Source organism: Hemiscyllium ocellatum, chromosome 4, assembly GCF_020745735.1.
Source record: "Hemiscyllium ocellatum isolate sHemOce1 chromosome 4, sHemOce1.pat.X.cur, whole genome shotgun sequence".
NCBI classification, from domain to species: domain Eukaryota; kingdom Metazoa; phylum Chordata; class Chondrichthyes; order Orectolobiformes; family Hemiscylliidae; genus Hemiscyllium; species Hemiscyllium ocellatum.
In genome coordinates this window covers 27,132,840-27,159,460 of record NC_083404.1, presented here as the reverse complement: position 1 = coordinate 27,159,460, position 26,621 = coordinate 27,132,840, and the positions used below count along the sequence as shown (strand labels likewise).

The 26,621-nt window shown below is 43.4% G+C and overlaps 1 protein-coding gene across 1 annotated transcript in view; it reads left to right on the top strand.

Moving 5' to 3' along the window:
* Window positions 1-26,621, top strand: part of samd12 (sterile alpha motif domain containing 12) — a 128,370-nt gene that overhangs the window by 11,694 nt on the left and 90,055 nt on the right. The window contains exon 2 of the mRNA XM_060824179.1: window positions 22,580-22,755. Coding sequence (XP_060680162.1) covers window positions 22,580-22,755 — 176 coding nt within the window. The remainder of the gene's footprint in view (window positions 1-22,579; window positions 22,756-26,621) is intronic.

Here is a 26,621-nt window from a genome sequence, read left to right as displayed (position 1 = left end):
CGTAACAGTTCTGAGGAAGGGTCACTCGCCATGAAACATTAACTCTGATTTCTCACCACAGGTGCTGCAGACCTGTTGAGCTTTTCAAGCAAACTCTCCGCGGGTTGATGCCATACCTGGTACATGGATGGTTGTAGTTGTTTTGGTCAGTCATCTCAGCTTCAGAACATCTTTGAAGGAGTACCTCCGGGTAGAGTCTGAGGCCCAACCATCTTCAGTTCCTTCATCAATGACCTGCCCTCTGTTAGAAGGTCAGAAGTGGGGATGTTTGCTGCTGATAGTGCAATGTTCAACACCATTTGTGTCTCCTCAGAAACTGAAGCAGACCAAGTCCAAATGCAGCAAGACCTGGACCATATCCAGGCCATTTAACACTGTGCCACACAAATGCCAGGTAATGGCCATCTCCAATAAGACACAATTTAATCATCATCCTTCACATTCAATGGTATCATCATCACTAAACCCATCCCCACCTCCCAGTTATTAACATCCTAAGGATTATCATTGACCAAAACTCAACCGGACTCACTATATAAAAATATAGTGACTACAAGAGGTTAGGAATGCTGCATGTTATGGAGATGCCAGTGTTGGTCTGTGGTGGACAAAGTCCAAAGTCATATGACACCATGTTATAGACCAGCAGGTTTATACAAAAGCTTTCGGAGTGCTGCTACTTTTTCTGATGAATGCCACAACCTTGAAACTAAGATAGAGGTAATTTTCTCAGCTTGGTCTCAGGACCAGCTGTAAGACACTGCCTAGCAGACAAGGCAGTGGAACTATGCCACCTATATACATGCCAAGAACGGGAACCCTGAGAACCTGGGCATCACCACAAGCAGCAACCAAGCCTCCCCAGTACCACATCATCAACTTGTCTGACCACATACTTCAACCAGACAAAATAAAAGTTCACAGCCAAGGCTTCGCTTTCTCACAAATACCAAAATGGATCCCATTGGTCTTGTGGCAGACACAGAGGAATTCATCAGGTGAATGAGGCTGTGGGAATTCTTTCACAAATCCCAAGATGTCAGCAGTGAGCCCAATGAGACAACCAGTGAACCAGAGCAGCTGACAGAGAGATCCGCAGTGCAGTACCAAAGAAGAAACAATCGAACGGGACCCCTTCAGGGGGCTGCTGTTCTAGGCTTGCCATGTACGCTCAAGCCATCAGGAGATGTGTTAGCGTTCGATTAATCAGCTGCACTCACAAAATAGTGCAGAACCCAAGCACAACATCATCCAGGCTCTCCAGATCAACCGCAACATCATCAAATCGGCAAAAGAAAAGCCATCGTCATACAGAATACAGAACAGAAGCGTACCAACAACTAAACAACCAGAAACACTACAGACAATGTTACCTGCCAATCTGACCAAAGAACACCGCTATCAACTCAACAGACTGATCAAGATCTTTGATCTAGACCTTCAGACTATCCTATGCCCTCTTATCCTGTGTACGTCTCGCATAGCAGACTTCCCTTGCCTTTTGAAGATACACAGTGCCAACAGACCCAGATGTTCCATCATGTCAGGCAACAGGAACCTGTGAGTGTTTGAGAAGATTTGTAGCTCAGGCTGAGGTTCTGGATGTAGGTTTACTCACTGAGCTGAAAGGTTCATTTCCAGATGTTTCATTACCTTACTAGGTAACATCTTCAGTGGACCTCATGCAAAGCAATGCTGAAAATTCCTGCTTTCTATTTATGTTTTGGGTTTCTTTGGGTTGGTGATGTCATTTCCTGTGGTGAAGTTACTTCCTGTACCTTTTCTCAGGGGATGGTAGATGGGGTCTAACTCAATGTGTTTGTTAATAGAGTTCCGGTTGTGTGAGAACCTCTTTGGCTACATTTGAGGGCATCTTGAAATCCATTGTACAAGGAATGCCCAGCTTATGTCGCAATACTACAGACTTCTAACACAAACTCAGTACCCATGGACTAGTTGAACCAGCAACATTCCTCATCACAATGGATTTTTCGGCACTCTATACCAGCATCACTGCAACAGTCTCAGTACTCAACACCAACTGCCATCCTACAACTCATCCGCTTCATCCTTGATCACAACATCTTCACTTTTGACAACCAGTTCTTCATCCATACGCACAAGGCATCATGCACCCCAATACAGTAACATTTTCATAAACAAGTTCAAGTAAGACCTCCTCACCCCACAGGACCTCCAACTAACACTATACATCAGATGTATCGATGGCATCTTCTTCCTTTTGAATTCACAGCAAAGAATCACTGAAGTGACGAAGTGAGGCCATCAACAAATTTCATCCCACCATCAGACTTACCATGGAATACTCTTCAGAGTCAGTCTCGTTCTTGGACACACATCTCCATCCAGAAAGGCACCTCAGTACCTCAATCTACCACAAGCTCTTGGATAACCTCACGGTGCTTCACTCCTCTAGTTTTCCACCCTAAGCAGGTTAAGGAAGCCATCCCCTATTGACGAGCCCTGCGTATACACAGGATCTGCTCAGCTAAAGAGGGACACAACCGATACTTACTAATACTGAAAGGTGCCCTCACGAGAATGGGATACGACACTCAATTCATCTGACAGGCCACAGTGAAAAATCAGAACAACTGCCTCAGAAGACAGACGTAGGACATAATTGATAGAGTACCCTTTGTCCAGTAATTCCCTGGAGCAGAGAAACCACGCCATGTCCTTCGCACTTCACCTAATGGAGCAGTGCTCCGAAAGCTTGTGATTTTAAATAAACTTGTTGGACAATATCCTAGTGTCATGTGACTTCTGACTAGGAGTACTGCAGCAGGTAACTTGCCTGTTTCCCCAGTGCCTATCCACCATTTACAAGGTACAGGTCAGGAGTGTGATAGAACACTCCTTAATAGCTTGAATGAGTCCAGCTCCAAGAACACTCAAGTTTCGTAACATTCAGGACAAAGATCCCCCTTGATTGGCACCACATCCACACACATTTACTCCCTCCACTACCGATGCTCAGTTACAGGACAGTGTACCACCTACAGGGTGCATTGCAGAAATCCATGAAAGATCCTTGGACAGCAACTTCCAAACCCATGACTACTTCCATCTAGAAGTGCATGGACAGAAGATGCAAGGGAACACCATCTCTAGTAAGATCCCATCCTGACTTGGGAAAATACCACAATTCCTTCAGAGGTGTTGGGTCAATATATTAGGATCCCCTGCTGACAGCATTGTGGGTCTGCCGACAGCACATGGACTGCAATGGTTCTAGAGGATAGCTCTTCATCACCTTCTCAAGGGCAACTAGGGACTGGCAATAAATGCTGGCCAGCAAGTGATGGCTGCATCCCATATATGTATAAAAACATAAGTGAAAAAAGTTAGTATACAGCTACCACAAGTCAGAAAGCAAATAGTATTGTTATAATCCCAGATGATGTTTGTTCTGGAACGACTCCGTCTGGAGTACTATGTGTGGTTCTTCCCTTGCAATAAGAAAGGACATAACTTAATCTTGAGGAAATACAACAAAGGTTCCTTAGACTAGTTCTTGAGATGAGATTGTTCTGTGATGAGAGATTGAGTAGACAATGAATATATTCTTAGAGATTGGGGAGAATGAAATGTGATTATATTGAAACATTAAATTCTTAAGAGGTTGATAGTGATTGGATAGAGGCTGAGGAATGCACAGTGTGTAGGTTATAATCTCAGGATTAGGGGACTGTAATTTACGACTGAGTTGAGCTCTTTCTTCACTTCAACGTATTGTGAATCTTTGCGATTCTCTCTTCCTGAGAGCTGCGGATGCTCCATTCATATTCAATCATAGAATTGTAGAACCCAGTGCAGAAAGAGGACATTCAGCCCATCAAGTGTGCACTAACCCTTCAAAGAGCATCCCACCAAGACCCAATCCCCTACCATATCCCGTAACGCCACGCTTTCCATGGCTAATCCAACTAGCTGACATGTCCCCAAACACTATGGACAATTTCAGTATGGCCAATCCACCTTAACCTGCACATTTTTGAATTGTGGGAGGAAACTAGGCTCCCAGAGGAAACCCACCAGACATTGGGAGAACTTGCAAACTCTATACAGACGTCAGCCAAGGGTGGAACAAGCCTGATTCCCTGGTGCTGTGGGGCAACAGTATTAACAGCTGAGCCACAGTGTCAGTCCTTCTCAAGGAAGGGATCAATTAATTATTTTGATATTTAAGGGTATGCATTTAAGGGGGTAGGTAAAGTTAAGGTTGCAGATTACTGTGACCTTGCCGGACCATTGAAGGTTACGATATTCTATTCCAGTTGTCTTTTTGCGATGGTTTGGTGACAGCCATTAATCCTGGACTTCCCAAACTGTGGGTTGTAAGGCAAGAGTTTAGATTTATCTCTGAAGCAGCAAGGGCTGACATGAAGCTTAGCTGAGCCCAAACAGCTGTGTGGTTCCTACAAAATGTTTGCATATTTTCTATTGTCGGGACATTGCCTGATCAACTGCTCATTGAGGCTCAATTCTTGCCGTGTGAGAGTCTTTGGGAATATTCATTCTGCACACTTTTACAACAATTGTCATGTGAAGGAGATGGGAGGAGGCTGAGGCAAGTGGGAACATGTTAATCTCTTTTCACATCTTTGCTGCAGTACCTGAAGTCCTCCATCTATCTCTTCAATAATTGAGGCCCCCTCCCCTCCTACTCAACAACTCTTGGAGTCCTACTAATTTTCACCCAGCAGCAGACTAAATCTGAGATGTGAAAATGGCATCACACAAGAAAAAGGTTTGGGATGTATTGCACTAATTGGATAACAATATCCACTGGGTCTGGCAGTATCTTCTCACATGAATCATAATTCTGTGTTCGAAATGTCAGCATTGACTCCTGCACATTTCCCCCGAAAAAGTAGACTTGTCCACTCTGGCCTCTTTCTTTCTTTCTTTCAGTTCTTTAAGTAGTTTTTCTTTCTCTACTTTATGTTCTGGAGGGAGTTTGGTTGTGGAGGTAGTGGTAGAGTCAGCAGTGGCTGGGGGAGGGGGGGGTTCTTTGACGGTCTGCCACAAGTCATAGAACATGGAACAATACAGCGCAGAACAGGCCCTTCGGCCCTCGATGTTGCGCCAGCCTGTGAACTATTCTCAGCTTGTTCCCCCTACACTATCCCGTCATCATCCATGTGCTTAACTAAGGATTGTTAATCTCCCTCATGTGGCTGAGTTGACTACATTGGCAGGTAGGGCATTCCACGCCCTTACCACTCTCTGAGTAAAGAACCTGCCTCTGACATCTGTCTTAAATCTATCATCCCTCAATTTGTAGTTATGCCCCCTCGTACAAGCTGACATCATCATCCTGGGAAAAAGACTTTCACTGCCTACCCTATCTAATCCTCTGATCATCTTGCATGTCTCTATCAAATCCCCTCCAGCCTCCTCCTTTCCACTGAGAACAGACCCAAGTGTCTTAGCCTTTCCTCATAAGATCTTCCTTCCAGACCAGGCAACATCCTTGTAAATGCAAGATTTTTGAAGGTTTGTAGCTCAGGTTGAGGTCTAGGGTGTAGATTTGCTCGCTGAGCTGTAGGTTTGATATCCAGACGTTTCATTACCTGGCTAGGTAACATCATCAGTGGCAACCTCCAAGTGAAGCGAAGCTGTTGTCTCCTGCTTTCTATTTATATGTTTGTCCTGCATGGGGTTCCTGGGGTTTGTGGTGATGTCATTTCTTGTCCGTTTTCTGAGGGGTTGATAGATGGTATCTAGGTCTATGTGTTTGTTTATGGCGTTGTGATTGGAGTGCCAGGCCTCTAGGAATTCTCTGGCATGTATTTGCTTCGCCTGTCCCAGGATTGATGTGTTGTCCCAGTCGAAATGGTGGTTTTTTTTTTCATCTGTGTGTAGAGCTACGAGGGAGAGAGGGTCGTGTCTTTTTGTGGCTAGCTGGTGTTCGTGTATCCTGGTGGCTAACTTTCTTCCTGTTTGTCCTACATGGTTTGTACTGGGTCTTTTAAGTTTGGACAAACTTAATGGACAAAACTAACGTCATCTACAAAATTCCATTCAAGGACTGCCACAAAAACTACCTACGACAAACAGGAAGAGCATGCCCTCTTGGGGAAAGTCCAGCTTTGGAGCATCCACAGGCCCATGATTTAATAAAGGACTGTAATGTTTGACTTTTTAACTTTATTTATTTCTTCTAGTTCTATAACTAAGGTTTCATATCAAGGTACGTTGTATCTAAGATGGTGCCGTGTGTGGCAACATTGTACACTTTTCACTGTACACTTGTACCCCATGCTTGAGTACGCATGACAATAAAACTTAAAACTAAATGTGCAGCAACTTTTTTTTAGGGCTTGCCATTTACTAGGCATTGGAGTCACTGAAGTAACAGTAACAATTTTTCAGTAGAAGTTTGACTTGGTCATTATCTGAGAGAATGGAAGCTGAAATATCTGATGTGCTTTGCTTTTCTTCAATAATGCAAACAGCAGAGGATCTGATCTGCATTCAGACCAGAATCCTGTCAGGTTCTAAATGGAAAATGCATGGAATCGCAATTTTCATTTTTTTATTATTTGAAGTGGATATTGTTCTTTTATTTAATGGGGATGAGGGCATCACTGGCCAGGCTAGCATTTACTAGCCCATCCTTTTGCTGTTATGTGTAGGCCCGACCAGATAAGGATGGCAATTTTAAAGGACATTAGTTAAGCAGATGGGTCTTTCCAAAATGTCTTCATTTAAACTCTTAATTCGAAGTTTTTTTTAAAAAAAATTGAATTCAAATTCCACCATGTAGCATGACAGAATTTGAGCCCAGGTCCCCAGAACATTATCTGGGTCTTCAGGTGAACAGTCCAGCAATAACACCACTAGGCCTCACTTTCCCAATATTTTTTGATCCATTGTAACTCATTTCATGCGGCTCTGATTCCTTCACTTCCCATCTGTAAGTTGCTCATCTGATTCATGAATTGTTAATCAGAGCATTTTTTTTTATAAATTGTAGTTAGTTGCTGCATTGTATTGTACTGTGGAGTTTACTCCTTGGGCATCTGAAAAGTATGTATTAAAAACTTGGTGTAATTGAAAACATAAATCAGCTAAGTGGCAGTGCATTGCTGAGCTGGGAGCTGTTGTCGAGGGAGTATGAGAGATTTGTGGGCACCTTGAAATGGTGTGTTCGCTGAGGAGTAGAATATTCTATGTCAGCCAAGGCTGGGAAATGAATTTTTACAAGCTCTGTGTTAGCAATTCAAGGGCATGAAGAGGTGCCACATTTTTTTCAAAGTCTTGATTGATCTGGTACAATTGTGATGTGATCACTTTCAGAGCTTTGCTTGTTACAAGCAATGACAACATGGAGTGCTTCATTTCATGATCATATTCAAATTAGATTCCATTAATTTGGTTTGATTTATTACTGTCACGTGTGCTGAGGTAAGTGAAGAAGTATTGTCTAATGTGCTTTTACGGGCAGGTCGTACTATACAAGTACATCAGGATAACAGAACACAGGGCAGGATACAGTGTTACAGCTGCTGAGAAGGTACACAGAGAGTTCAACATTAATAGTTAAAAGCTCCATTCAAGACTCTGATAATAGGGAAGAAGCTGGTCTTGAATCTTTTGTATGTGGATTTAACTTGTATATCTTCTGCTTGACCAAAGAAGGTGGGAAAGAGTACAACTGGGGTGGGAGGGTGATTATGTTGGTTGCTTTCCCGCTTCATTGGGAAGTGAAGGTGAACTCAGTGGATGGGAGGGTGGTTTACCCGATAGACTGGGCTGTGTTCATGATTCTCTGTAGTTTCCTGTGGTCTTGGGAAAAGTAGTTGCCAAACCACATTATGATGCATCCAGATAGGAAGCTTTCTGTAGTAAAATTGGCAAGAGTCTTTCTGAACAGGCTGAATTTCCTTAGCCTCTTGAGGAAGTAGAGGCGTTGTTGCGCTTTCTTGGCCATAGTGTCAATGTGGGTGGACCAGGACAGATTGTTGGTGATGGTCACTCTCAGGAACATGATGCTGTTGACCATCTCCACCCCAGCACCATTAATGCAGACAGGGGTGTGCCCTCCACTCTGCTTCCTGAAGTCCATGACCAACTCCTTTATTTTGCTGACGTTAATGTAGAGGTTGTTGTTTTTACCCTATGGCGCTAAGCACTCTATCTCCTTTCTGAACTCCATCAGATCATCGTTTGAGATCTAACCTACAACGGTGGTCATAGTCATAGAGTCATAGCATCATACAGCGTAGAAACAGACCTTTTGGTACAACTAGTCCACGCTGGTCATGTTACAAACTAAACTAGTGTCACCTGTCAGTGTTGGCCCATATCCCTCCAAACCTTTCTTATTCATGTACTTTTTAAAATGTCTTTTAAATGTTGTAACTGTGCCTGCATCCACCACTCCCTGTGGCTGTTCGTTCCACACACTAATCACTCTCAGTGTAAAAAAGATTGCCCCTCATAAAAATACGGTCTCTAGTTTGAACTTCGCCACCTTTAGGGAAAAGACCTTTTGCTATCACCTTTTCCATGCCCCTCAAGATTTGATAACCCTCTATAAGGTCACCCCCTCAACCTCTTATATTTCAGTTGAAAAAAGTCCCAGCCTATCTTTATAACTCAAACCTCTCCATTGCCAGGGTGTCAGCAAACTTGTAAATGGAGTTGGTGTTGCATTTGGCCAAACACTCGTGTGTTTAGGAGTATAGTAAAGGGCTGAGTATGCAACCTTGCACAACGTTGGTTCTGAGGATTATCGTGAAGGGGGTGTTGTTGCCTACTCTTATTGATTGTAGTTCGTTGCATGTCGGGGAACTGATATAAATTTACCATTTATCAACCTGGGGCAACTTAGCATAACCAATTCACCTAATCTGCATATCTATGGACTGTGGGAAGAAACTGGAGTATCCAGCAGAAGCCCACACAGACATGTGGAGAATACACAAACATCATACACAGTTGCCCACAGTTTCCGCCTGGAATTGAACCCAGGTCCCTGGCGCTGTGGAATAGCAGTGCTAGCCACTGTCTCACTATGTCACTTTGTCATTCTCCAGGAGGTTTGATAGCTTGAGGCTCTGGCATCCTCTATCAGTTACCTGAAGTATAAAGATTTAGACCCAAATGGATTAATTTCCATAGGTATTTTGGGACATCCGGGAGGTGATCACATGCTGGAGTGATGATGCATAAAAACATGCCAAAAGTTGCAACACTTATTTATATATTAATTCTTAAATTCTGAGAATAATTAACACAAACAGGCCTATCAACATTTGATGGGAGCAACACCAAGCCTCTACAAACTGTTTAACTGTGGCAACACTTTGAAATATACCTCATCCTTTCTGTTCGGAATTGTGTCCAGCTATATAACTAGTCTTGTGAGTCCGAATTCTCGTCAGCACCTACACTCTGTTGCCATTCAAAGATTCAGTTTTATTTCATCCATCAGAAACAACTTGGTATGATATGAAGATGGATGCTGATATGTACTTTAATAACTCCGCTTTACTTCCAAAACATGCCAGCACATCATTTTATTTGTTCAAATTTATTGTTTCTTAAATTTTTCTCATTTTGGTTCTCTGATCAATTATAAAGGAAGTAAGGAAAGAAAAATAACAGGCAAAATATGAGCAGTGAGATCAAATGCCACCAGATAGGTGGAGTGAATGAAGAGAACCTGGAACTCCCTCTCCACGACGTCTTTCCAACTATTTACTACTACCCACCCACTCTGTTCATTTGCCACACTCTATTCTAAACCCAATCTAAGCTCTGTGTGGTAATTTCAGGTTTAACCCTTCAAAGGTCCTTTTTGACGATACTGGTTACTGAATATAACTTGGTCATCTTTATAAACTGCAACATTACAATGCAGAATGTAATACACACATTTGGTTTATCTTTTTCCTGCGGATGATTTATTCTAAATTGCCCAAGCTTCAGTCTTATAATTTTATATCTTGCAATCTTCCACTTTTAACACATTCTTTCTAGTTATGTGTGTGTTTTGTTCCTTATTTCTGTCCACAGGCCCCTCTTTGATTTAGTTTGCCTGAAAATGATATTCACATAAAGAATTGGTAGATATCCAAGCTACACACTTATCCTACACACCATGCAACAAAGCTCAGTAAAACACAGTACAGTAGTCAGTTGGCACAGCATTATTTTAAAACTAGAATTAGAATTAGCTTTATTGTTACATGTACGGTGAAATGTTTACAAGTCACTACTTATGGTGCCATCTTAGGTACAATGGTACCTAGCTACAGTTTCTTAAATACAAATTCTTAGGTCTAGTCCACATTGGGCCTTGACTCTGGACCACTCTGGGATTCATCTTGAGGGTAGGAGACCACTCTGTAATCATCTCTAGGCCAGAACTCCATGCTGCAGCTACACCAGGCCCCCAAGAGACAGCCTCGCCGACCTGAGAGAACACCACAATAAGCCAAGAGATTGCCATGCCGGGTCCACACGGAGGTCGGGAGTCCAAGTTTGTGCTACAGGACATCACCAAGAAGAAAATTTTTAAAAAGCATAGATGGGGAAAGAAAAAGAAATTGACAGAGAGGACAAGGTCTGGCTGAGGAGTGCCACTCCACCGCCATCTTTTGAGGATCCAAGGTTTCCTTTGGAGTGGTTAGCAGAGGAACTCTCTTTCTGATTGAGGTGGCTTCAAGATGAATTGCTGGGCAATGGAATCTTCCAATCTAGTGGATCACTTCTTTTTGTCAGGTCTATTGATCTAGCATCTAGATTGGTGCCTGGTCTGTTGCAGGGGGTATCATCAGGCTGGCTTACAAATGGCATATGGGAAAAATCAATTGGATTCTCTCCATTTTGACCCAGATAGCTTGGGAAGCTGATGCATGGTAGCCTTGCTTAACAATCACTTTCACTGAACTCCAAGGTCAGGAGCCTGTGTACTCACGCTGAGGGGGAAGCAAACCAAGTGTCTGATGAGTGAAGGGGGAAGGGGTTAATTGGTGTGTGGTCAAAAATGATGGCAAATTAGTGGCAGGGGCAGCAGGATGCTAGGGAAAAGAGCCAGGTTCCAGTCCTGCTTGGCGGCCATTGCTGTGGCTGGCGACTGTGTGCATGTTTTTGAAAAATAAATTGAAAGCATCTGCCTCTTCAAATTGGGTGGAACTGATTGTGAGCCTATCCCAGGTTTCAGCTCCTTGAATGCTCACATTATTATAATGTAATTGCTATGGAGTAAACATTTTTTCAAAACTTCTTCTTTCAGTCGAATGAAACACTTTGTGTTCATTGACCCTATTGCGATAGATTGGAACCATTCAGCTTTACACAGTGGTTGTCTGCTCCCAAGAATATTTCAAACCCTTCTAGGAGTCAAGCTCTAAATTTAGCCCAATAAAGCTGTGGGCAGCACTCTCCCTTTCTGCAACATGTAAGTCAGGATAAGGAACAGAAATAGGTGCATCCATTAGCATAATTTTTTCATCACCTGTCGTCATTTCACTCGATCATAGCAACAAAAATCCAAACCTTGTGGTACGTGGCCATACTAAACCTTGTCCTGATCTGACTGTCTGTGTGCAAACATGGAATTCTAATGTTTTCAATAGGCTGCTGATTAGACACTGGTAGGATAATTTTCTGCATAACATTTGTTCGCCAAAAACCATTATAGCATTATTGTTTGGTAGCAGACATTTTAAAAACAAAATATGCTTCACCTTTTTTTTTAAAAGAGTAAAATTAACAATAGATGATCTTGCACAATAAGCTGAATTTTATTTTATTTTTACTGACTGTATTAGGTGTGACATTTTATTGTATTTAAGGTTGTGTTGAATGGGAAAACCTTTTTGTGTAGCAAAGAAAGAAATGTTATGAAATTAGCATTCTTGTGTGTAGAATATTAATTTGTCACATTGGAGGTTAGGTAGACTTGAAATGAAAGCCTTTTCTACGTTTGATCCATGAGTTGAGTGAATCGAACTGGCAATAGTGCAAGGTTTTCAAGGTGCTAGGCATGCTTTCTTTTTAAAGTGGCATCTGTTCAATTCCCCTAAGAAGATGCTATGATCAAGAAATCCCTGTAAAGGTGATCGTTAATGCCATGTATGTTACACTGTGCAGCATCTGTCTGTTTAATGGCATGTGGTACCTTACTGCTTGTTATTGTAGGAGTACGTTGGAGGCGCGGATTATTGAACTGGAGACATGAGCTCAAGTTCCACCAGTACAACTGAGAATTTTTAAATTCAGTAAGTTGGTAATATAGACCATGAATATTGCTGAAAAGTGAGACATATTAAAACATTAGGATAAATGCATGCAAGTAAAATGTCTAACAATTACAATTTATAATACTGGGTAAATTCGCCAACACTGCTGAGACAGCACATTACAAGTCAGGATAGTAAATAAGTGCAGGCCTAGTCAGCAGCACCCACAATCCACGAGTGAATAAAACAAATGGGGCTGACCATTATAATGCCTTAGCCAGTCAGAGTTGTTTTACCAAGTAAAGGGGAACCATAGGGTCTACAAACTCCTGGGTAATTCAAAGAAGGTACAAGGTGTGAACATATTCCTGTTGTTTTTGCTGGTACTTTGCAGTCTCGCAACTGATATTTTCCAATAAAAGAATGCTGGCATCAGCTGAATAAGACATTCTGCCCGAGAAACTACTGTCCACCCAAAAGAACTGCCAATGCTGTAAGTCAAAGACAAAAATAGAAATTGCTGGAAAAGCTCAGCAGGTCTGGCAGCATACTTGGAGAGGAATCAGTGTAAATGTTTTGGGTCTAGCTTGAATTTTGAGGAAGGGTCACTCAACCTGAAACGTTAACTCTGATTTCTCTCCAAGTGTGCTGCCAGACCTGCTGAGCTTTTCCTGCAATTTCTGTTATTGTCTCTTACCATTGGGTATATGAATTTTGGTGCCAGTGTGTTGCTGGGTACAGAGGTTATTTTATTCCAGTGACTTGCTGTTCAAATCAAACAACATGCTCCATCAGTCCTTTGTTATAGGTAAAGACCATTCTAAACCAATACGTGCTTGCAAAGCTCAAAGCAAAATGTCAAGTCTTGGATGTGTTTCTGTGATTGACCAATACTTCTTGAACAACCCTGAGTGAGCTAATAACTACACAAACACCTATTTAAAATCATTGATCAAACTTGGAACATGACACTTTACACTTGCCAGAAGCATTGTGAAAGGACCATTTCTCTGCAAAGAAAAGAACTGTGTTAAAGTCTTTGCCTTTTGTGGATAACCTAAAAGCATGGACAGCTTAATTCCCTGTTGCTTTCTCCATGGCAATGCTTTGGGTAATCAGAGTTGATGTATCAACCAATCAGCATCTTTTTTTTCTGCTGGATGACATATTGTTGTGATCATTTGAAATTTGGTGTTCTTGCATTTATTTTGCAACACCAAAAGCCTCAGTTATTTATCTTTTTACAGCAAACTGTGACTTCAATTAATTATTAAGTTTTAAGCATCTAAAATTCATTGTCATGAAGACCCCTCTGGTACAGTGCTGTTCAGTAGGAGAAGAAATCTGAAGCACAGAAGCACAGCTTTTAATTGTCCATTTGAAATTACCTAGCTAGACTGCAAACTGTATCAAACTAACCTACAAGAATAATAAAACCGTACAAACCACCCGAGATAAACTTCAGCTCCGGCCTGTTATAACAAAGACACTCCAACCTGATCCTATAAACTCCTCCCCTTTGCTAAGGGACAACTTGGGCCAAAATTGGAAGAGCATGTCATTGTTTAGCAAAACCCTGATATCGTCATAGTCACAGAATCAGACCCTTTCTTAATGTTCCAGGCTTCACATTCCAGATTGGTGATGGTGTGTTCTCTTGCTGGTAGCACAGCCTACAAGTGGGGCCATTGCAGCAGAATATCATTGAGAAAGAGTGCCCTCTGGGGTCTTGAACATTGACTCTGAAGTTTGTGAAGATCAGACACTGGAAAGGAAGTCTCCTGCTGATTACCATGTACCAGTCTCCATAGTTAACATATGTGTACTGTTCATGTTTACTACCACTTGGAAGAAGCACTAAAAAGTCACATAAATAGAATGTACTTTACATGCAAACTTTAATGGCCAACACCAAAATTAACTTCATAGTAGCTGCCCTGACTCACCTGAATAAGTCCTGAAGACAGAGTGTTAAGAAGCAAGAAGGTGAGGTGCATGGGGGTTAGGGGGTGTGGGATGGAACTTTTATGCTCATCAAAAGGCGGCACGGTGGCTCAGTGGTTAGCACTGCTGCCTCACAGCACCAGGGTCCCAGGTTCAATTCCAGCCTTGGGCGGCTGTCTGTGGAGTTTGCACATTCTCCCCGTGTCTGCGTGGGTTTCCTCCGGGTGCTCCGGTTTCCTCCACTGTCCAAAGATGTGCGGGTCAGGTGAATTGGCCATGCTACATTGCCCATGCTGTTAGCTGCATTAGCCAGAAGGAAATGGGTCTGGGTGGGTTGCTCTTCGGAGGTTCGGTGTGGACTTGTTGGGCTGAAGGGCCTGTTTCCACACTGTAGGGAATCTAATCAACTTACCTGTCACAGATGGATCTGTCCATGACAGTATTGGAAGGAGTGAACTCACAGTCCTTGCAGAAACAAATTTTAATATTCACACTGAGGATACTCTCCAGAGTATTGTGTGACACCACAGCAGCTCTAAAATAGGAATGGTTCACAATGAATCTCATGTCTTGAACTACTCCCTGACATATCATCAACATTGCTGAATCTTCTAACATCAAGGTCTTGACGGGTAATTGCAACGATTGAAGAAGATAGCTCACCACCTTTAGCAATAAGGGATGGGAACACATGCTGGTAAAACTAATGATGCTCATGATCTGTGAAAGAAAATAGGTGTGGAGTGAGAATAGTCGGCCAGCATGTTCAGGCTGTTATCAGGAACGTTGGATGCTGAGGGTTGACCTTTATAGACGTTTGTAAAATCTTGAGGGGCATGGACAGGGTAAATAGACAATGTCCTTTCCCTGAGTTGGGGGAATCCAGAACTAGAGGGCATAGGTTTAGGGTGGGAGGGAAAAGATTTAAAAGGGACCTAAGGAGCAACCTTTTTACGCAAAGTGTGGGGCATGTATGGAATGAGCTGCCAGAGGAAGTGGTAGAGGTTGGGACAACTGCAGCATTTAAAAGGCATCTGGATGGGTATATGAATAGGAAGGATTTAGAAGGATACAGGGCAAGTGCTGGCAAATCAGACTAGATTATTTTAGGATATCTGGTCGGCATGGATGAGTTGGATGGAAGGATCTGTTTCCATGCTGTATGTCTCTATGACTAAGAGACACCACTGATGAATGGCCTTTATCTATACAACATGTCCCTATATACTTCAAACATAGTTTTGTGTAAAACAATGTTGCCCATTAACTTACCACATATAGATTTAGTGTGCTTCATTTCTAGAGCCTTTTAACTGTACTCATTTGATAACATACGACAATAAGGCAAATTCATTTTTAGAACCTTTACAATATTGAGTTGTGTAACTTTGTTGTGGTTAGAACTATGGATCTGACTCACTGGACCACTCTCATGCATGCCTAATGGAACTATGAGGCATTGACCACATTGCTGTTAGACTAGAGACCACTCTGAAACACTGCGAAAGCAAGACAAGCCTGCAGAAAGACACTTGTCCTTTGATGTTTTCTTTTGAATCTTGAGACAGAAATAGGAATTAAAGAACTAGAATTGCTAAAAATACATGCATTTTGCTGAAGCATTTTGTCTTCCACTCAATAGGATATTTACAATACGAGCACTTTTTATACTTGATAAGCATAAACTGCTGGTTGGTTTACAAGTAGACTCTAATTGGTAGAGGTGTTGCCATGGAAAATCTGCCAGTTAGAAAATGACAAACTGAAAATTAGTTCTGTTTGTTTAAATTTAATCTGGGCAGGTTGCTCCTGATAGGCCAAGGCATTGCTCTGAAGAATAACCAGAGATGGTTATTGTTTGTTATTTTTTAAGTTGAACCAACCACACTTTACAGACAGAAAGAACATGTACACAATGTAATGCACTGTTTATTAATAAATGTAGCTGTAATACACAAAAGCAGAGCACGCAGCATATTTGACTGTTTATCTTAAATTGGATATATACAAATATATAAATTGGTTATGAGTATAATTCTCATAACACAGGATTATTTAGTAAAAATATTCTCTAATCACGTAATCGCATCTAATGTTTTAGATTTTTGCAAGCATTGGCTTGATGGGTACAGATGGTACCTACTGTGAAAAGCAGAAGGGATGTGCTGGCCCATATGATCTGCCAGTTTTTGGTACATACAACCTATATATCTGAGATCACACAGCCACCGAAATTCATATGTCACATTACTCAATTTTTGGCTTGAGAGCTGCATCCTATTAATGGTAAGCACCACTTCTGTTGCTCCTACGCTGTAGCAGTGTGAAACAACCGAAGGCTTTAGTTGGTTTCACAAATAGTTGATGTACGTGTACAATAGACAGCACTTAACATTTGTGTTGAAGTATGCAGTTTTGACAGGCTGAAGGGCAGCAAGTATGCTCTGCGCCCATCTTTATAGATACTTGGAAAGATGTATGTGAAAAGATTGGGCACATACTGCATCAAAGGTGAAGTTTGTAAAAGAATGAACCAAGGATCTTATGAATATCCAAATGCTATGTTTGGAATGGCTGAAGACCGAACATCATCAAGCTGAAATAGAGTAGAAATGAAAGAATGGGCAGGATGAATGCATGGCTTGAGAGATGGTGCAGGAGGGAGGGGTTCAGATTTGTGAGACATTGGGACTGGTTCTGGGGGAGGTGGGACTATTACAAATTGGACGGTCTATACCTGGGCCGGACTGGAATCAATGTCCTTGGGCGTGCTTTTACTAATGCTGTTGGGGAGGGTTTCAACCAGTATGGCAGGAGGATGGGAACTAATGAGGTGGTGAGTGGACAGTAAGGAGGTAGTAACTAAAGCCTGTAAGGAACTAGGTAACGAAGTCAGTGTGACTAACGGGAAGAGTAGGCAGGGAGCAGATGATGAATGCTAAGGGACTGGTGATCTGAGGTGCATTTGTTTTAATGTGAGAAGTCTAGTAGGTAAGGCAGATGAGCTTAGGGCTTGGATTGTTACCTGGGTATATGATGTTGCTGGGAATTGGTTGAGGGAAGGGCATGACTGGGAACTAAATATCCCAGGATATCGATGCTTCAGGCAGGATGGAGAGGGAAGTAAAAGGGTTGGAGGAGTTATATTACTGGTTAGAGAGGTTATCTCGGCAGTGCTGAAGGAGGGCACTATGGAGGACTCGAGCAGTGAGGCAATATGGGCAGAGCGCAGAAATAGGAAGGCTGCGGAACAATGTTGGGACTGTAATTCAGGCCTCCCAAAAGCGAACATGAGATAGAGGTACAAATATATGGAGAGATCATAGAAAGATGTAGGAGCAATAGGAACATTGCCTGGGATTCACTTGGTGTTAGAGATCTGGATGTAGCAAAGTTTGTAAGGGTATGTATGTAAGAGCAGTGTGTAAATAGTCCAACTCCAGAAGGGGCCATATTGGAGCTGGCGTTGAGGAATGAGCCCAGCCAGGTGGTTGAAGTTTCAATAGAAGATTGCTTTGGGAATAGTGATCACAATTCTGTAAGTTTTTAGAATTCTCATGGACAAAGCCGAGAGCAATCCTAAAGGACAAGTGCTAAATTGGGGGATGGCCAACTATAGCAAAACTTTGCAGGAGTTGGGGAATGTGGATTTGAAGGTAAATCTACATTTGATATATGGGAGGCTTTTAAAGAGAGGTTGATTAGAGTGCAGGACAGACATATCCCTGTGAAAATGAGGGATAGAAATAGTAAGATTTCTGGATGACCGGTGAAATTGTGAGACTAGTGAAGAGGGAAAAGGAAGCATACATAAGGTCTAGGCAACTGAAAACAGATGAAACTTTGGAAGAACGTTGGGAAAGTGGGATAAATCTGAAATGAGGAATTAAAAGGGCTAAAAGGGATCATGAAATAGCTTTAGCAAACAGGGATAAGGAAAATCCTAAAGGATTTTATTCATATAATCAGGAGCAAGAAGGTAACTAGAGAAAGGGTTGGCCCACCAAGGACAAAGGAGGAAAGATTTACGTGGAGTCAGAGAAAATGGGTGAGATTCTTAATGAGTACTTTGCGTCGGTATTCACTGAGGAGAGGGACATGGTGGATGCTGAGGTTAGGGATAGATGTTGATTACTCTCGGTCAAGTCAGCATAAGGAGGGAGGAAGTATCAGGTGTTCCAAAAGCCATTAAGGTGGACAAGTCCCCAGGTCCAAATGGGATTTATCACAGGTTACTGAGGGAAGCGAGAGAGGAATTAACTGGGGCATTAACAGATATCTTTGCAGCATCCTTGAAAATGGGAGAGGTCCCAGAGTAACTCTGAAGATGGATGAGGGAGATCCAGTAGATGTAGTGTACCTGGACTTTCAGAAAGCTTTTGATAAAGTTCCACATAGTAGGTTAGTGAGTAAACTTGGGGCGCATGGTATTGGGGGCAAAGTACTAGATTGGATTGAAAATTGGTTGGCTGATAGGAAACAAAGGGTAGTGATAAATGGCTCCATTTCGGAATGGCAGGCAGTGACCAGTGGGGTACCGCAAGGATCCGTGCTGGGACTGCAGCTTTTTACAATATATGTTAATGATATAGAAGATGGTATCAGTAATAACATTAGCAAATTTGCTGATGATACAAAGCTGGGTGGCAGGGTGAAATGTGAGGAGGACGTTAGGAGATTACAGGGTGACCTGGACAGGTTGGGTGAGTGGGCAGATGCATGGCAGATGCAGTTTAATGTGGATAAATGTATGGTTATCCACTTTGGTGGCAAGAACAGGAAGGCAGATTACTACCTCAATTGAATTAATTTAGGTAAAGGGGCAGTACAGAGAGAGCTGGGTGTTCTTGTACACCAGTCAATGAAGACAAGCATGCAGGTACAGCAGGTAGTGAAGAAGGCTAATATCATGCTGGCCCTCATAACAAGAGGGATTGAGTATAGAAGCAAAGAGGTGCTTCTGCAGCTGTACAGGGCCCTGGTGAGACCACACCTGGAGTACTGTGTGCAGTTCTGGTCTCCAAATTTGAGGAAAGACATTCTGGCTATTGAGGGAGTGCAGTGTAGGTTCACGAGGTCAATTCCTGGAATGGAGGGATTACCTTACACTGAAAGACTGAAGCGACTGGGCTTGTATACCATTGAGTTTAGAAGACTGAGAGGGGATATGATTGAGACATATAAGATTATGAAAGGATTGGACACTCTGGCAGCAGGAAACATGTTTCCGCTGATGGGTGAGTGCCGAACCAGAGGACACAGCTTAAAAATACGGGGTAGACCATTTAGGACAGAGATGAGGAGAAACTTCTTCACCCAGAGAGTGGTGGGTGTGTGGAATGCTCTGCCCCAGCGGGCAGTGGAGGCCAGTCTCTGGATTCATTTTAAGAAAGAGTTGGATAGAGCTCTCAAAGATAGTGGAATCAAGAGTTATAGAGATAAGGCAGGAACAGGATACTGATTAGGAATGATCAGCCATGATCATATTGAATGGCGATGCAGGCTCGAAGGGCTGAATGGCCTACTCCTGCACCTATTGTCTATTGACTAGAGAATTGCTAATGTTGGCCCTTTGTTTAAGAAGGATAGCAGGGATGTTCCAGGTATTTATAGACCGGTGAGCCTGACGTCAATGGTGAGGATACTGAGGGATAGGATCTATTTATGTTTGGAAGAAGATTGCCTATGTGGTTTTGTGCAGGGAAGTCTTACCAACTTAGTAGAATTCTTTTGAGGAAGTGATAAAGTTGAATAATGAAGGAAGAGCTGCAGATGTCATATACATGGACTTCAGTAAGGCATTTGATAAAGTTCCCCATGGTAGACTGATGGAGAGAGCCAAGTTGTATGGGGTCCAAGGTCCAAGCTAGATGGATAGAGAACTGACTGGGCAGCATGAGATAGAGAGTAGTAGTGGAAGGGAGTTTCTAAAAATGGAGACCAGTGACCAGTGGTGTTCCACATGGATCTGTGCAAAGACCACTGTTGTTTGTGATATACATAAATGATCTGGAGGAAAGTATAGGCGGTTTGATTAGCAAGTTTGCAGTTGACACTAAGATTGGTGGAGTAGCAGATAGTGAAGGGGACTGTCAAATCCTGCAGCAGAATATAGATAGATTGGAGAGTTGGGCAGAGAAATGGCCGATGGAGTTCAATCCAGTCAAATGCAAGGTGAGGCATTTTGGAAGCTTCAATTCAAGAGGGAACTATTTAGGAAATGGAAAAGCCCTGGGGAAAATTGATGTCCATTGTACCCCGAAGGTAGCAACACAGATCAATAGAGTGGTCAAGAAAGCATACGGTATGCTTTCCTTCATCGGATGGGATATTGAGTATAAGAGTTGGCAGGTCATGTTACAGTTGTATAGGACTTTGATTTAGCCACATTTGGAATACCGCATACAGTTCTGGTTGCCATGTTACCAAAAGGATGTGGATGCTTTGGAGAGGGTTGAGGAGATTCATCAGGATGTTGCCTGGTATGGAGGGTGCTAGCTATTCAGAGAGGTTGAATAGATTAGGATTATTTTCATTTGAAAAATGGAGGTTGAGGGGAGACCTGATTTGAGGTCTACAAAATCATGAGAGGTATAGACAGGATGGACGGCAAGAAGCTTTTTCCCAGAGTTGGGTACTCAGTTCCTAGGGGTCACAAGTTCAAGGTGAGAGGGGAAGAGTTTAAGGGAGATTGCATGGAAAGTTTTTTATGCAAAGGGTAGTGAGTTCCTGGAACATGTTGCCAGCGGAGTTGGTAGAGATGGGCGCCATAGTGACATTTAAGATGTATCTAGACAGATACGTGAATGGGCAGGAAGCAGAGGGACACAGACCCTTAGAAAATAGGTGACAAGTTTAGACAGAAGATTTGGATTGGCGCAGGCTTGGAGGGCTGAATGGTCTGTTCCTGCGCTGCAATGCTCTTTGTTCTATGAGGGTCAGAGTACAGAAGTCAATACATAGACATTTGTTTTCCATCCCTCGAATCTCCTTGTACATCCATTCTAATAAAAGAGAGTGAGTTTCTATATTTTACTCTTGAAGAAATTTTTCTTGGAGTACACTATCGGAACACTTCAGTTGCAAGATTGTCCCCAGTCTTTGAGATGATACAAGGAGACTAAACTTTGCAGAATGGTTGGATTGCAAAACCATTTATAAGGTGCTCCCCTAACTCTGGCAGTAAATGTATTGATCTTGATTTTCGATGGCTAAAAGTTGTAAACCTGTTGCAGTTTCATTTTATAACTATTAGATGTGTTTGTATTATTGTGCTCAGGTTATCTTATATTCCATAAGTTTGGCGAACATTGAACTCCCACAGGGCAACATTGCTCTGGCGCATGCTTGATGACACAATTCACATTATTCACTCAGATGAAGCACTGTCATTGTTTTAAAATGCTTTTCCTAGTTTTGAAAGTCACACATCTAGCACTTGGCAATCTTGAATTTCTATAAACATAGGTATCTCCTAGCAATGACACTAGTTGTGGAAGGTTACTTGCAGCATGGTAAAAGTCAAGTCTTTTCAGAAGATAGGGCTGCTCTCTCATTCGAGAGATGACTACTGGTGGTTTCACCTGAGGTGAGGTGAGGGGAGAGGTTGAGAAGGAGAGTCCTTCATGGTAACTTCAGCCAGTACAAGAATTGAACTTACAGTGTTGGTATCATACTGCATCACATACCAGCCATCCAACCAACCAAACTAATCAGTCCCAGCATTATTGAGGAACAAAGATAAGGAAAAGAGAATTAAACTGACCAAAGTTACACAGATCCCCTTTTAAGGTTCCATTTGTACCTGCTATAGAAACCAATAGCTGCCTGTGAACGCCCATAGTTTTAAAAAAAACTTATTCTTTTATAGCACCTTTCCTGGCTGTGGGGGCTTCCCAAAGTGTAGCACTTGAAGTGTAGTCACTGTTGTAACGTAAGAATTGCAGTAGCCAAATTTTACAGTGAGCTGTCAGAAATTGGAAAGTAATCACAATAATTTGTTTTGTGATGGTTGAGGATATTGGGATAATTCTGCATAATGTTACTTCAAAGAGGAGCAGGCATCATTTATACCCACAGGAGAATGAATTGTTGAACCCACAACCTTTGAACTCAGTGGAAAATGTGTTAGTAATTGAGTTTCAACTGATAAGACAGCCTGCTTTAATCAGACTTAGAACTCCTTATCCACTCAGGTTAGTAGGTGGATTAGAACTGGTTGGTGCTTTTTGAATCTATGTTCTGAAAAATTCAACTTGTTAGCAACCGTGTCCAATTGGGGTCTAAATTCATGCAAGCAAAAACATGTACAAGTTTCCCAAAATGGGAACTTGATGACACAACTTGTGTTTCAGCTGATAATAGCAAAGTTTAAATGCTTACTTATGTTTTATTAATCTTCAATTTTACAGCTATCCATTGTAATCTTAACCAGAATGGTGTGGATCATGCTGTTTGCACTGAAGATGTGAGCTTGCAGGTACTTGGAGATCCAGAAGTATTGAATTCAAACGATGAAAAGGCTTTAAGGATAGAATCAAATGATAGTCCAAAGAGTGTTCATGTGGCAGAAACTGAATCAGTGAAGGTAAGTGTAGCTGCAATTTGATGTTTAATTCAATTGCTCTTTCCCTTAAAAAAGTCCAATAAAACTTAATTGATACATTTGAGACTGTATTGTCTTGTCTATGTAAGTCAGCCAAAATTGCTTTTTGAAAAAAATTTTATTTTGCGACATGTCAATAAGGCTAAGAATAGGGAGATAGTTAAGTTAAATACGTGGCGAAAGCGCTGGTGTAGGACGTCGATGAGGTGTATAGATCTTTGGGATGTTTGCCAGGGCAGATGGGACCTGTACAAGGAAGACTGGTTGCACCTAAACTGGAAGGGAACTAATATCCTGGTAGGGAGGTTTGCCAGTGTCACTCGGGAGGGTTTAAAGTAGAATGGTGGAGAGGAAGCAGAGCAGTAGGTCAGCAAGTGAAATTGGTAGGCTTTTTCCGAGGTTTCACACACTTTTTTTTAATTTCAAAAATATACTTTATTCATAAAATACTTTGGTCTGTACAGTTGGATATGCCATACATATGTAAACATTCCATTTCTTTGCATACCGAAACAGAGTAATCATTCCTATTTACAGGTCTGTACAATTACATTTTTAGCTGAGGGGTGACATCGACCCCCATCGTCTGCAGCAGGAGCAGGTTCTGCATACTTTCCTGGAGCTGGGACAGTTTTCCCCGCCTCTCTCTCGCCTCCTGAACACCTTTGAGGATGAAGAATCTCTTGATGTTCCTTTTATTGTTTCCCACCAGTCCGCTGGGGACTCAGAGGGGCTTCACGGTTCTCCAACCTCAATGTTTCCCGGGGTCAACAGCTTAGTGTTCAGCTTCCACGTTCCCTTACCCGCCCGCTGCTCGTCCTGTAGGTGACAGTCGGCCAGCAGGAGGCAGTGGTCAGAGAAGAACACCGGCTTGACGTCGGTGGATCTGACCGAGAGCGTTCGGGACACAAACAGGTAATCTATCCTTGAGCGGATAGACCCGTCTGCCCGTGACCAGGTGTGTCTACGCTGTGCTCCGTCTGCAGGGGCGCTGAAGACGTCGTGCAGCTTGGCATCTTTTACCGTGTCCATTAGGGCTCTGGATGTGGCGTCCCCCCCGCCGGATTGTCCATCTGCATCAATGATACAGTTAAAGTCTCCGGGCAGAATGACTGGCCTGGACGTAGCCAGCAACAGTGGAAGCTGCTGCAGGACGGCCAACCGTTCACTCTTACCCACTGGGGCGTACACATTGATCAGTCTCAGGGGAGCATTCTTGTACATAACGTCGGCGACGAGGAGGCGCCCACCCACCACCTCCTTAACCTCAGTGATGGTGAAGTTGCCTCCTCGCAACAGGATACCCAGGCCAGAGGCGCGGCTATCGTTGCCCCCCGACCAAACTGACGGCCCATAGGCCCGCAAGCTCGACTATCTCCTGTAGCTGCTGATGTGTGGTATCCCACACTCCTGCAGAAACAGGAGGGCGGCTTTAACGCTGGCCAGGAAGGCCATCGTTGAAACACATCGCGTAGCCGATTTGATGCTATGCACATTGATGCTGGCAATTTTAAACCCCATTTTAACAATTTACAAGGTTAACAGTGTCCATTTGCTGCTGGTCTTGCCCCTCTGGGGTAGCTGTGTGCATCCCCGTGGTGACGGCAAATGCTGGACCTTCCCGGGGCTGAGGTAGCTGTCTGGCTCCACGCTGAAGCCATTTCCCCGCTCTGGTGTCTTTGTGTCGAGCCCAGGGTCCGCACCGTCCAGTTCTCCATCTGACAGCGGGGCTGTCACGGGACCGCTGCTCCCAGTTACCTGGAGCTGTGGGCCGGTGGATACCTCTTGGTTCTCACTGGGTAGGGGAGGCCTTTACCCATCCCCTCAGAGGAATCATCTTTCCCTTCTTGGGCAGTGCTGCCCTCCTTTCTCCCCACGGCGCTCTGTCTCTTCCTCTGGTGACGACCCTTCTTGCGCCCGTCCTCACCATCGGAGGAGCTGCCTGTATCCTCGACTTGCAGGTGTCGCTTCCCCCTTCTCTGGGTGGCTTTGGGGCCCCAGAGAGATTTGCTCTTCCTGTTTTTGACCGTAATCCAATCCTCTGCTTCCTTTGATCCCTCCTCTTCCATTTCCTCCGTCTGTTTTGAAGGAGCTTGGATCGGCTGCTGCATCTCCCCGCTGTCTGCTCCGCTACAACCTGCCCTTCCTTCTGGGTGCCTCCAGACACCGTTCCCGTGCTATTTTGTGGTACCTTGCTGGTCTTAGTCGATCCACGGCTCGTGTTGCCTCCTCCGGTCATCTGGTCGGGTAGTCTTCCTGCTTGCAGTTTCAGCAGACGGTCACCTTACAATCCTCCGCCATGTGGCCTGACCTCCCGCAGGTTCGGCACACCTTCGGCTGCCCTGCGAATGTCAGGTAACCTCTGCTTCCTCTGATGCCAAAGCTGGAGGGTGGGTGGAGGATATTCCCACTGGCATCGACCCTCAGGTCTTTTGCTGGTCCAGATCCCAAAAGGATCGACCACATCGGTACTCTCTCCTTCGACCTGGACGTATCTCTTCAAGAAGGTCAGGACATTCTGCTGCTGGGACGTGAGGGTTGTACATCTGGATTGTTACAACCCAACCCCTCTGCACAGGTAGCACACACAACGGGACCGCCGACAAGATGGAGAACAGAGGTTCCCTTCCTTCTCCTTGAAGACCTTCAGGAGCTGCTCACAATTCTTCACACTCCTGAAGGTCACGTCGAAATAGCCTGCCGCAGGGAAATCCTGCAGGCAGTACACGTCCGCTGCTGCAAACCCACAGCACTCCAGCAAAACTTTCTTCACAAACACCGTCCGATCGACCGTGACTGTGGTGCGAATGCCCTGGCCAGGGCTGCGAGCGGCTGCTGAGGCCATAGCTCTGAGGTTGGCTGATACCTGAATTGGCGTTAGGCCGAAGCCAGCATAAAGATCCACCAAGAGCAGGTCAGCACAACCAAACGATCCCCCAGCGTCCAATCACGATCCAGCGATGGTCTCCAGCAGCTCCAATGACTCACAACATGATCCCTGTGGTTTCTCCCCCGCCAGCGCACGTCCGCAGCGTCGAACCTGCAGCTCTCGAGCAGAATCTCTTCCTCTGGTCCTCAGGAACTGATAAGAACAGAAACTGCACATATTCCGAGCTAAAAGGCCAAGAAGCAACAAGATGCAATTTGCACACACCAACTTCTGCAAACAGTTAAAGTTTATAAAGCCTCTACAAACTAGGTGACCCCCTTTGACCCTCTTCACAGACGTGTGAAGTCAAGTCCAAAGAAGACCAGAACAAAGGAAACCCTTGCATAACAATATGTTACCCCATGAACAATGGTAGGATGAGGTTATCCTCAGAAATATTGTAAATGTAGATGCCCTAATCCTGGGAACCGTTATGCAAATGATTTCCTGACTCCGTGATTCCCCAAGACGATTTAGATATGATATACCCTAGCTTCGGGGGATGATCACGCAAACAAATTTGATTGGCCAGGGGATGGCTGTGAAAGCATTTCTGAATAGAAGGGACTGAATGAGAGTTTTAATTTGATAGTAGCAGTAGAATAGTAGTAAATGGCTGCCAATGAAGTAAGGATTACAATGGATAGTCATCCACATTCCTGCATATGAGACAGAATGGTGTTTGTAATGTGTATGTAAGTGATTTTGGAGGAGAATGTAGGAGGTTGATTAGAGGATATAGCAGGATATTGATAGGTAGAGACTTAGGCAGAGAAATGGCAGATAGAATTTAATCCAGACTCATGCAAGATGATGCAATATAGAAGGTCAAATGAAGGAGGGAAGTACACAATAAATGGCAGAGCTTTTCTAATATACAGAGGGATCTAGGCATACAGGTCCACTGTGGAACACAGTG